This window comes from Sapajus apella, unplaced genomic scaffold, assembly GCF_009761245.1.
Source record: "Sapajus apella isolate SASKATOON/1434 unplaced genomic scaffold, GSC_monkey_1.0 scaffold19, whole genome shotgun sequence".
Taxonomy (NCBI): Eukaryota; Metazoa; Chordata; class Mammalia; order Primates; family Cebidae; genus Sapajus; species Sapajus apella.
Window position 1 is genome coordinate 2738020 of NW_022436959.1, and position 11651 is coordinate 2749670.

At 34.7% G+C, this 11651-nt stretch overlaps 1 protein-coding gene and 1 long non-coding RNA gene across 3 annotated transcripts in view; one reads left to right on the top strand and one right to left on the bottom strand.

Moving 5' to 3' along the window:
* Nucleotides 1-11651, bottom strand: part of LOC116557358 — a 231370-nt gene that overhangs the window by 55485 nt on the left and 164234 nt on the right. The window lies entirely within an intron of this gene.
* TBX20 (T-box transcription factor 20) overlaps nucleotides 1-11651 on the top strand; it is a 56377-nt gene that overhangs the window by 38583 nt on the left and 6143 nt on the right. The window contains exon 7 of the mRNA XM_032286818.1: nucleotides 11044-11156. Within this exon, the coding sequence (XP_032142709.1) occupies nucleotides 11044-11156 (113 nt within the window). The remainder of the gene's footprint in view (nucleotides 1-11043; nucleotides 11157-11651) is intronic.

The window sequence follows — 11651 nt, forward strand, 5'->3', positions numbered from 1 at the left end:
TAGGTTCAGGGGTACATGAGCAGGTTTGTTATATAGGCAAACTCCTGTGATGTGCAGGAGAGGTTTTCATTACCCAGTTACTAAGTTCAGTACCTAATAGGTATCTTTTCTGCTCCTCTCCCTCCTCCCACCCTTCACCCTCAAATAGACCCCAGCATCTGTTGTTTTCTTCTTTGTATTCACAAATTCTTATATAGTTCCCACTTTTTTTTTTTAACTTCCTAATTTTTATTAGATGTTGAAATGATAATATTTGAACATACTGAAGTAAAATATATTAAAATTAATCCATCTGTTTGTTATTACTGTTTTAATGTGGATGTGGAAAAATTTTAATTGCATACATGCCTTGCATATGACTCACATTATATTATATTTCCCTTTTCTTTTCTTCCCTTTTTTTTTTTTTTTTAAGACAGAATCTCACTCTGCCACCCTGGAGTATAGTAGAGCAATCTCAGCTCACTGCCTCCTCTGCCTCCTGGGTGCAAGAGATTCTTCTGCTGAGATTATCAGCATGCACCATCACGCCCGACTAGTTCTTGTGTTTTTTTTTTCCCCCATTTATTTATTTTATTGCATTTTAGGTTTTGGGGTACCTGTGAAGAACATGCAAAATTGTTGCATAGGCACACACGTGGCAGTGTGATTTGCTGCCATCCTCCCCATCACCTACATCTGGCATTTCTCCCCTTGCTATCTCTCACCAGCTTCCCACCCCCCACCGTCCCTCCCCTATTTCCCCCCAACTGACCCCAGTGTGTAGTGCTCCCCTCCCTGTGTCCATGTGTTCTCATGCTTCGACACCCGCCTATGAGTGAGAACATGCGGTGTTTGATCTTCTGCTCTTCTGTCAGTTTGCTGAGAATGATGGTTTCCAGGTTCATCCATGTCCCTACAAAGGACCCAAACTCATCGTTTTTGATGGCTGCATAATATTCCATGGTGTATATGTGCCACATTTTCCCTATCCAGTCTATCGTCGATGGGTATTTGGGTTGGTTCCAGGTCTTTGCTATTGTAAACAGTGCTGCAATGAACATTCGTGTGCACGTGTCCTTATAGTAGAACGATTTGTAATCCTTTGGATATATACCCAGTAATGGGATTGCTGGCTCAAGTGGAATTTCTATTTCTTTTTCTTGTGTGTGTATGTGAAATATATTTAAATGATCTCATTAAGTGTGCTTTTTAGAAATGTAACTATTACACTCTTTTTTAAAAAAAAAAAAAAAAGTAGGTGCATGAATTTAGCAGTTACGTGCAACTTACCGGAATAGGAATACACCTTAGAAAAACACCACCCAGAATTTGGCCTAGGGAGAGCAAATCCTTTACAACTGTACAAAAAAAATATTTTCCAAGATATTGAAACAAGTTCCTTTACATTGAAAATAACCATCTAATTCTTTCCTATGTTCACTTAAAATATTGTTAATATGACTTATGATTCAGACTTAAAGGATATCAGCTTGAATGTATGTTATAGTTGTTTTATTAGGGATTGCTCATCTCACTTGACTTTCTTCTTAATGACCTCAAAGGACAGTCACTCTCTAATATTGTAGTGAATTAAGTCTTTGAGTACATAACATCAGCTGTTTAGGCCGCTGGGGTTCAACATGTTTGTATATAAAGATTAAAATGTATGGCAGCTGGTAAATTAATTAGGATCCGTGTTATGCCAGATTTTCCTTCCCATTAGCTCTTGCTTTGCACCAGTACCTCTCAGTGAATGATAAAATGTTGTAGTTTCAACAAGCCTAACTCAAGGGATTTGATACATCTGTTCAAGGGATTTTTAAAAATAGGTTACACTTTTAAACAAGTGATAATGGACTCACTAAAGCTTAACATTTCTCTTTGATGTCAGATATTATTTTATAATAGAACTGCAAATAATATTCTAGTCAATTTCTCCACTGACTTTAACATTTAATCACTGAGAAAAATCCTCTTGTTTGGACCACATTATTCTGAATTAGGATTATACAGACAGGTAGGATAAATTGGAAAAAAATATAAGACGATAAAATATTTTTACCTGTTTTAGATGTACTTTTAAAGGCACTTATATTTACTATCTTCTATGTGCCAGATACTATTTTAGGTAATTCAAATGCATTTTTTCATTTAATCCTTATAGTAATACTTCTTATTGCCATTCTGTTTTATTTTCCATAGCACTATTATCAACATCTAATATACTACATGTTTTTCTTATTCTCTTCCCTACTTTTCATGCTGACTCCCAGTCTTCCCTTTACTCACCTCACTTATTAGACAGGGATTTTTTTTTTTTTTGGCTATCTACAATTTTTTTTGGCTATCTCTACAATCCATCATAAATTGAAAATATAGGTCAAAAGTGTCTAAGTCCAGATATAACACCATCCTAAGCTGAGGACTGTACTGAATGCCTACTGCTTTTGTACCATTGTAAAAGAAATTTTTTTTGATGAATGAGTGGCCCTGTGAGGCAGAAGTTATGCTCCCTAATTTACGGAGGAAGAGAGGTTAAGAAAGTAACAAAGCCAGAATGTGATAATGTTTGTGGATGGTCCACCTACTCATCTATTCATTCATGCATTTGATGAATGACATTAAAGCCCATGATATTTCCAGTATATTGCACTGCTTACCTTACATAAATTACATTGATATAAAAAATCAGCATCATTATAATTTTTAACCAACTCATTACAATGGGTTCCCAAAGTACCAATGTTAGACCAGAGGTTCTTTTGTTTTTGTTCATTGGTAGGTTATCATAGTCTCATTTTGTAATGTGAAATTAATTTTAAATAAACAATACATCAAAAATTCAAGTTATACAAGATTATACGGTGAAAAGTATCCATCCACACATTTACCCACACATCCACATTTCTAAACTTGCCTGCTCATTGGAATCACCTGGAGGAGTGTTAACAATTACTGAAGGCTGTGTCCCACTCCCAAAGATTGTGATTTAATTGGTACAGCAGTGTGGTGTTGGCTTTGGCTTTGGAATTTGTAGAAGATTCCCTGGAGAGACATTGTTTTGAGTAAAGGTAAAGCCACAGGGGCCAACTATACCCTGTTGCCTGAAACAACTAAGAAACATACAAAATATGCAAAACAGTGTTTTTTATGACACTGGATATCAGGCAACAAAAGACAATAATCTATGTGGGATGGGAAACAAACGAGGTGACTGATGATACAGCTTATTTCCTGAGAAAGTATAGAGCATTGCAGGGAGGGAGAATATAGGCAGAGTCCACTAGACTCACTGAGTTGAGAGGTCAGAGTTGAGTTTGCAGAGACCAAAACAGTGAGAAATCATAGGACAGACAATAGGAGAGGTGAAAGCTGCATGGAAAAAAGCACTCAGAGATCTACAGAGGATCCCTAAAGAACTCCAAAGATTTATAGAGGATCCCTTTTGAATACTCAGCTGAGATTTGCTAAAGGAATGCATGCTATAAAACTACCAGAGGCTGCAGGGAAGAGCACCTGAAAACATTAGGGGGAAACAAACAATACTTTGTGTTCACCCAGGGATAATGCCTGTTCTAATCAGCTGGACTGGAAAACCTTGTGATTTAGAGGGCATTTGGTAGAATATTCAGAAGGGTTTTGCTTCAGTAGAGAAGAAAAATTAGCCCTCAACTAAATAGTGTTCCAGTGCTACTTAAAATATCTTGAAAGTAAACTCCCAAAGGATCAGATTATTTCCAGGTAACTTAATTATATCCCAAAAGAAAGCTCAAGACGTGTCTTGTATTTATGTCCTTATAGATAGAATACAAAAATATTTAGCATCTGACAAAATGCACAATGCATGACATCTAACTAAAGGTTACCTGGACTGCAAAGATGCAGAAAAATGTGACCCATAATGAAGAGATATTAGTTGAAACTAGCTCAGAACTCACACAGATATTCCAATTAATAACAAAGACATTTAGACACTTATTATCATTGTATTCCATACATTCCAAAAATTAAGGAGAGATGTAGAAGATTTACCAAAATATCCAAATCATAATTCTAATGATGAAAACTACAATGTGTAAAATGAAAAATATGCTTGATGGGATTAGTGGCAGATTAGACACTGCAGATGAAAAGATTAGTGAACTTGAAGATATAGTAATAGAAATTATTCAAAATGAAACTCAAAGAGCAAAGATAAATTTTTAAAAATTGAGAGCATCAGTTGTGGGAAAATTTCAAGTGCCTAATATCTGTATAATTGGAAACCCTGAAAGGTGGTTGGTTGGAAGGTAGGACAAAAAATATACCCAAATAAATAATATCTAAAAAGTTTCCAAATTTAATGACAATTGTAAACACAATTCAAAGAAGCTCAACAAACCCAAGCTCAAAAAGCATGAAGAAATAGTGCCAAATTATGTCATAGTCAAATTGCATAAAACTAGTAATATAAAGAAAATATGAAATCAGCCAGAGAATGATAGATATATAAGAGGAAGAAAGATAAAGATGATAACAGATTTCTCATCAGAAACAAAGTAAATGAGGACACAGCAAAGCAACATCCTTAACGTACAGGTGCTGTTTGACTAACAGTGGGGTTATGCCTGGATAAACCCATCATAAATTGAAAATATAAGTCAAAAGTATCTAAGTCCAGATATAACACCATCCTAAGCTGAGGACTGTGCTGAATGCCTACTGCTTTTGTACCATTGTAAAGCTGAAAAATGGTAAATTGAACCATTGCAAGTTGGGGACCATCTGTACTCAAAGAAAAATCAAGTCTGTTAATCTAGAATTCTTTACCCAGAAAAAATATCTTTTAAAAAAGCAAAAGCAAAATAAAGATTTTTTTCAGACATAAAAAAGGCAAAGAATTCACCACCAGCAAACTGCTATATAGATATGTTAAAAGAAGTCTTTCAATCAGAAAGAAAATTATACCAGATGTCAATCTGGATGTAAACAAAGGCATGAAAAGCGCAGGTATGAGAACTACATGGATAAGTAGATTAAATTTTTTCTTATTATTTAAATGTTTTAAAAAGATAGTTAACCTTTTAAACAAATAAGATAGTTAACTTTTTAAACAAATATAACAATTAGAGTGCAATTTATATAAAAATAAAATGTTTGACAAAAATGGCACTATAGTGGAAGGGAAAAATGAAAATATATTATTGTGAGGGTCTTATACTAACTTGAAATATTTAATATCACTTGAAGGTAGATTGTGGCAACTTAAAGATATATACTATAAATTCGAAGTCCTTTTCTAAAACTACAAAAGAAAGTTATAGCTAATGAACCAATGAAGAATGTGAAATGAAATCATTAAAAGAAAACCCCAAAGAAGGCAAAAAAAGAGGAAAGAGATAACAAAGAACAGATGGGACAAATAGAAAACAGCCAGACTTGAACTTAACTGTATCAATAATCACATTAAATATAAATACACTAAATACCTCAATTAAAAGGCACAGATTGTCAATTTGAATTAAAAAGTAAGACCTGATTATATGCTACCTACAAGAAATGTGCTTTCTACATAAAGACATAAGTTGAAAGTAAAGCAATGAAAAAAGTAGCATGTTAACAATAATTTTGAAAACTGGAGTTGTATTAATATCAAAGTAGAAATTAGAGCAAAGACTCTTACTAGGGATAAAGTAGATAATTTCATACTAATAAAGGGTTCCATTCTTCAAGGTCATATACAGTCCTACATCTTTATGTACCTAATAATATTCATGTCTGACAGAAGTATAAGAAAAAATAGACAAATATGCAATCATGATTGGAAATTTTAATATCCCTCCCTTAATAACTGATAAGAGGAAGTAGACAGAAAATGAGTAAAGACACAGCAGATTTGAATGACAGTGTCATGTAACTTGACCCAGTTGATGTTTAGAAAACATTATCTAACAGCAGAATATGGCCTTCTTTGCAAATATACACAGAACATTTATAGAGATCATATGCTGTACACAAAATAAATCTCAGTAACCTATGTAACAAACCTGTACCATTGCACAGGTACCCCAGAACTTAAAGTATAATATATAAATTTAAGAAAAGAAAGAAAACTGGGAAGCAGTAGAGAAAATTAATAAAACAAAAAGGAGAGATTAATAAAATTGACTGTTTGGTGGCCAAACTGATCAAGAAAAAAAGGGAAGAAAATGCAAACTACCATAATCAAGAATGAAAGGAGCAATATCCCTACAGATTCTACTGGTATTGAAAGAAAGGATAATAAAGAATATTATGAACACTTACGCCTAAAATGTTAACAATTTAAACAAAATGGACAAATTTCTTGTAGACAGAATCTATCAAAGCTCATTCAAGAGAAAATAGATACTCTGATAGTTTTTGAATTTGTAGTTAAAAACCTTTTACAAAGAAGACTCTAGGTCCAGATGGTTTCATTGGTGAATGATACCAAACATTTAAGACAGAAATAATGACAATTCTACCCAAACTCTTCTAGAAAATTGAAGAGGAGGGACGAGTTTTAACTAATTCTATGAGACTAGCCTTATCTTGTACTAAAACTAGAGAAAGGCCAATATTCTTCATGAATATACATGGAAAAGTTCTAAACAGAATTTTAGGAAACTGAATTGAGAAAAAGGATAATATGTCATAAATAACTAGAGCTTAGTTCAGGAATGCAAGGTCAATTTAACATTTTAAATTCAATCAATATAATGATCATACTGACAAACTAAAAACTATATGATTATCTCAACAAATACAGAAAAAGCATTTAACAAAATTCAACATCTATTCTTGAAAACTCTCAGCAAACTAGGAATAGAAGGGACCCTTCTGTCTGATAAATTTTATGTACAAAAAGCTTAGAATGAATATTATAACTAATGGTGAAAAATTGAATGCTTTCTGTAAGATAAAGAACAAGTTATCAATGTCCACTCTTACCACTGCTAATTTAACATTGTACAGGTAGTTTTAGCCATTGCAGTAAGTCAGGAAAAATAAATAAAAGTCATTGTGATTGGAAAGAAAGAAGTAAAACTATCTTTGTTTACAGACATCATGATTATCTATACAGAAAATCCAAATCTCTAAAACCCACTAGAACAAATAAGTATTTGGCAAATTCATGGAATACAGGATTAATATAAAAAGTAAATTATATTTCTGTCTAGTATAAATGAATATCAGAAATTGAACCTAAAAATCAATATTTACTATAATACAAAGTATTTAGGGATAGCTGTGACAAAGAATATGCAAGGCATGTATACTTAAAACTACAAAAACATTCCTGAGGGAAATTAAAGAAGACCTAATAAAATGGAAGGATATGCTGGTTCATGATTTGAAGGATGCAATATTGTTAAGATGTCAGTTATGCACAAATTGAATGTAGATCTAAAATAATCCTGATAAAAATCACAGTAGTCCTTTTTGTAGAGATTGACAAAATAATATTAAATTTAAATGAAAATGCGAAGAACTAGAATGACCAAAACAACTTTGGGGGAAAAAAAAAGATAGAGTACTAATACTACCTAATGTCAAAAGTACTAATACTTTTATTCAGCTGCAGTAATCAAGACAGTATAGTTTTGGTGTCAAGTTCCACAAACACATTTATAGAATAGAGAGTCCAGGAGTAGACTCACATGTACATGATGGAGAAGGGACAGTCTTCTCAACAAATATGTGGAAATAATGGGATATCCATAGACACAAGATGAACATCAATTCATAAATCATCCATATATAAAATTAACTCAGTCTGAATCATAGATACAAATATAAAACCTCACACTATAACACTTTCAGAAAAAAATTAGGAGAAAACTTTTGTGGTCTTGGGTTAGGCAAAGATTTTTAAATATGGCGCCAAAAACATGATCCATAGAATTACAAATGGATAAATTGCACTTTATTAAAATTTAAAACTCTGCTTTTAAAAAGAAAGGAAAGAGAAAAGACAAGCCACAGCCTGGAAGAAAATATTTGTAAATCATATATTCTATAAACACTAGTGCCCAGAATATTAAAAGAAATCTCAAAACTCAGAAAACAAATGACATAATTTTTTAAATGAACAGAATATTAACAGCTAGAAATACAGAATCAAATACATACAGAAAAGGATGTTCAACATTAGAGTCATTAGGGGAACACATTTAAAAGTATGATGGAATATAAGCACATGCATATTACAATAGCTAAAATTAAAGGTTGACAATATCAGGTGTAGTAAGAATATAGAAGACCTGGAATTCTCATACACTGATGGTGGGAATGATAAATTGGTTGACCACTTTGACAAATAGTTTGGCAGTTTCCTTAAAAATTGCACATAGACCTAACCATGCAATGTAGTCATTTCATCCTTAGGTGTCTTTCCAAGATAAATAAAAGTGTATGTCCATTTTTTTAAAGTATACATGAATAGTGTAGTAGCTTCATTTGCAGCATTCAAAAACTAGAAACAAGCCAAATATTCATCAATAAGTAAATAAACCACAATATATCCATGCAACAGAATGCTACTCAGAACAAGAAATATTAATGTATGCCTCAATGTGATAAATCTTAAAATATGCTGAGTGAAAGAAACCAGATAAAAAAGAATACATTAGATAAGATTCCATCTAATCTGCAAGAACACAAAATTATATTAGTGGTTTCCTCGGAAAGGTTTGTTGCAATGGGGACCAGAGAATATAGGAGCTGGAGGAAACTTTTGTAGGTGTTGGATATTTTTGTTATTTTGCTTGTGGCAATGGTGTCACTTGTGCATATATGTGCCCAATCTGATCAAACTGTACACTTTATAATTATTTTTTGAGATGGGAGTTTCTCTCTTTTGTCCAGGCTGGAGTGAAGTGGCACAATCTTGGCTCACTGCAACCTCCACCTTCAGGTTCTATCAGTTCTCTTGCCTCAGCCTCCTGAGTAGGTGGGATTATAGGCACCTGCCACCATGCCTGGCTGATTTTTGTATTTTTAATAGAGATGGTGTTTTGCCATATTGGCCAGGCTGGTCTCAAACTCCTGACCTTGGGTGATCCGCCTACCTGGGCCTCCCAAAGTGCTAGGATTACAGGTGTGAGCCACTGCGCCCAGCCCATACACTTTAAATATGTGCCACATTTTGTATTTTACTCATATCTCAATATGGTTTTGTTATTTTTTTTTTCAAAATCCCTAGGTGATTCAAACATATAGACAAATTTGAGAATCACCACTCCAGTCCTTCAGGTCCCTGGCTTCACCCTGCAGAGGCAACCTCTTCTAGGCAGTTTCTTGTTCTGGAAACCGGAACATTCTGGAAATCCTATGCACATGCAGACATATATGAATACACATATCCCTTGTTCTAATTTCACAAATGGTAGCGTACTTTACACATCATCCTGTATTTTAACCTCCTTCACTTCCTGTGTCTTGAAAATTATTCCAGGAATGACCTCATTCTTTTTGATAGCTATGTGTTACTGCAGTGGATCTGGATCTTAATTATTTTGACCATATGAGGTGGTGCTTTATTCTTACTTTAAAACCATTTGAGAATAAAAATGTAACAAATAGTTGCAGAATTAATTTTTCTTTTAGGCATATCCTTAAATCTTCACAGTCATACTATACATTATGATAAACTACCTTCATCTATGTGGGTGTACAAGCTTTGTACAACACCAAACTTACTATGAATTAGGTAGTAATTTTTCACAGGTAACATTTGCATATTTATGTGAAATGTTGACAAGTGATAACATTTTGAAAAGTTATTATGACATTTTATTTGCTTTCCATATTCCATCAATATGAAATGTGGTGTTTTGTCCTTCCTCATTCAACACTTATTTTATAAGTCCTCTTTTGTCCTTTGGTGGTCAGTTTGGCATTGGTCTTCGGGCCACAGCTATTCCAGAAATGTGCGCCATGCAGACTAATCTTCTATTAGTATGCACTTCACTGGCTTTTTTTTTTTTTTTTAAGCAGAAGGTCAAATTGTCCAATGCCAAAATAATTTTTTAATTTTTAAAGTTAACCTCACTCTTTGGTTTATAGATTATGTTTCAGGAGGAAGACCATCTACAAAACAATGTACCAATTTACCTGGGGGCTGAAACACCTTGTTGACCGTTTGTGTTTTCTTCATGGGTTTTTGTAATTTTCACTCTTACAGCAACAAGGATCTTAGTATTCATTATCCAAACTATCCATATTGTACTATAATCTATGAATTTGTTTGATATCTTGGTGAATATTAGTCTTTCGATGACGAATGATAATTTGAAGTTTTGCCAACATTTCCTTGGTTGTTGGATCAGTGGAATTTGTATCAGCCGAGTATCTGTTTTGTATTCGTTAGCTGTTGAAATCAGTAAGAAGAATTGGCCAGGCACGGTGGCTCATGCCTGTAATCCCAGCACTTTGGGAGGCTGAGGCAGGTGTATCATGAGATTGAGATCGAGACCATCCTGGCCAACATGGTGAAACACCGTCTCTACTAAAAAATACAAAAATTAGTTGGGCATGGTGGCCTGCACGTGTAGTCCCAGCTACTCGGGAGGCTGAGGCAGGAGAATTGCTTGAACCCGGGAGGCGGAGGTTGCAGTGAGCTGAGATCGCACCACTGCAGTCCAGCCTAGTGCCTGGCAATAGATCGAGACTCCGTTTCAAAAAAAAAAAGAAGAGTCATTGCAGCTCCTTGTAGTAAATTCATTCATTCATTATTTCTCACATCATAGAATTCCATATTCCTATGGTCAGCTTTCACAGTTCTTTGTTCACCCCTTTGTCCTTCATTTTATAGGATTTCAGGGGATTGTCCTTATCCTAGTCAGTCATGTTTGCTTGCAGTCATGCACCTGAGGTCATGTATCTCAGGAGTCACTGTACTACAGAATAAATGTACATGTTTTGAATTTCATTTTTCCATGCCAGTGGCTGCATTTTGGCTGCGAAAATGGCTTTGCTGATTAGTGAGTTACCTCTAAGACCTCTCTCTATCTCTGAGTTCTTCACATTGTAGTTAACCTGTATGTCATTCTAACCTAGGGAAAGTGTGGAGAGCCTGATTCAAAAGCATTCCTATGCGCGCTCACCCATCCGTACCTATGGAGGAGAAGAGGATGTCTTGGGGGATGAGAGTCAGACAACCCCAAATCGAGGTAAGTCAGCTTCCAAGGCCATGGAATTGCTAGGAGCCAGAAAACCTAAAGGAGAATGGGGGCAGGTCATTGATGACACGGCCAGTCCTCAGTGTACATGATGCTCAAAAAGGATTTCAGGAGCCTCCATGGGAAAGGACAGCCCCTGACACTGATCCTCACACATTTCATTATTTTGCCTTTGAGTCATAGGCTATGATGCTGCCTGCAGGTTTCCTATGGTTTGTTTTTTTTAGTGAAAGAATATTGAGCCTTTGAGTCAGGGATCAGGGGTTACTTGTCCATGATTTAGTACATAAGAGCTATTGAACTTTGGGAGCAGTCCCCAAGTCCTGCTGAACCTCAGTTATATAATCTGAAAATGAAGGAATATATCTGTTCCATCTGTGTCAGGAATAATTTGTTAGAATCAAAAACCAAATTAGAAAATACTTTTAAAAGAGGATTGTCCTAGCGGAGGATATTACATAGAGGCAGTGGCCCCAGTGGTGCCAG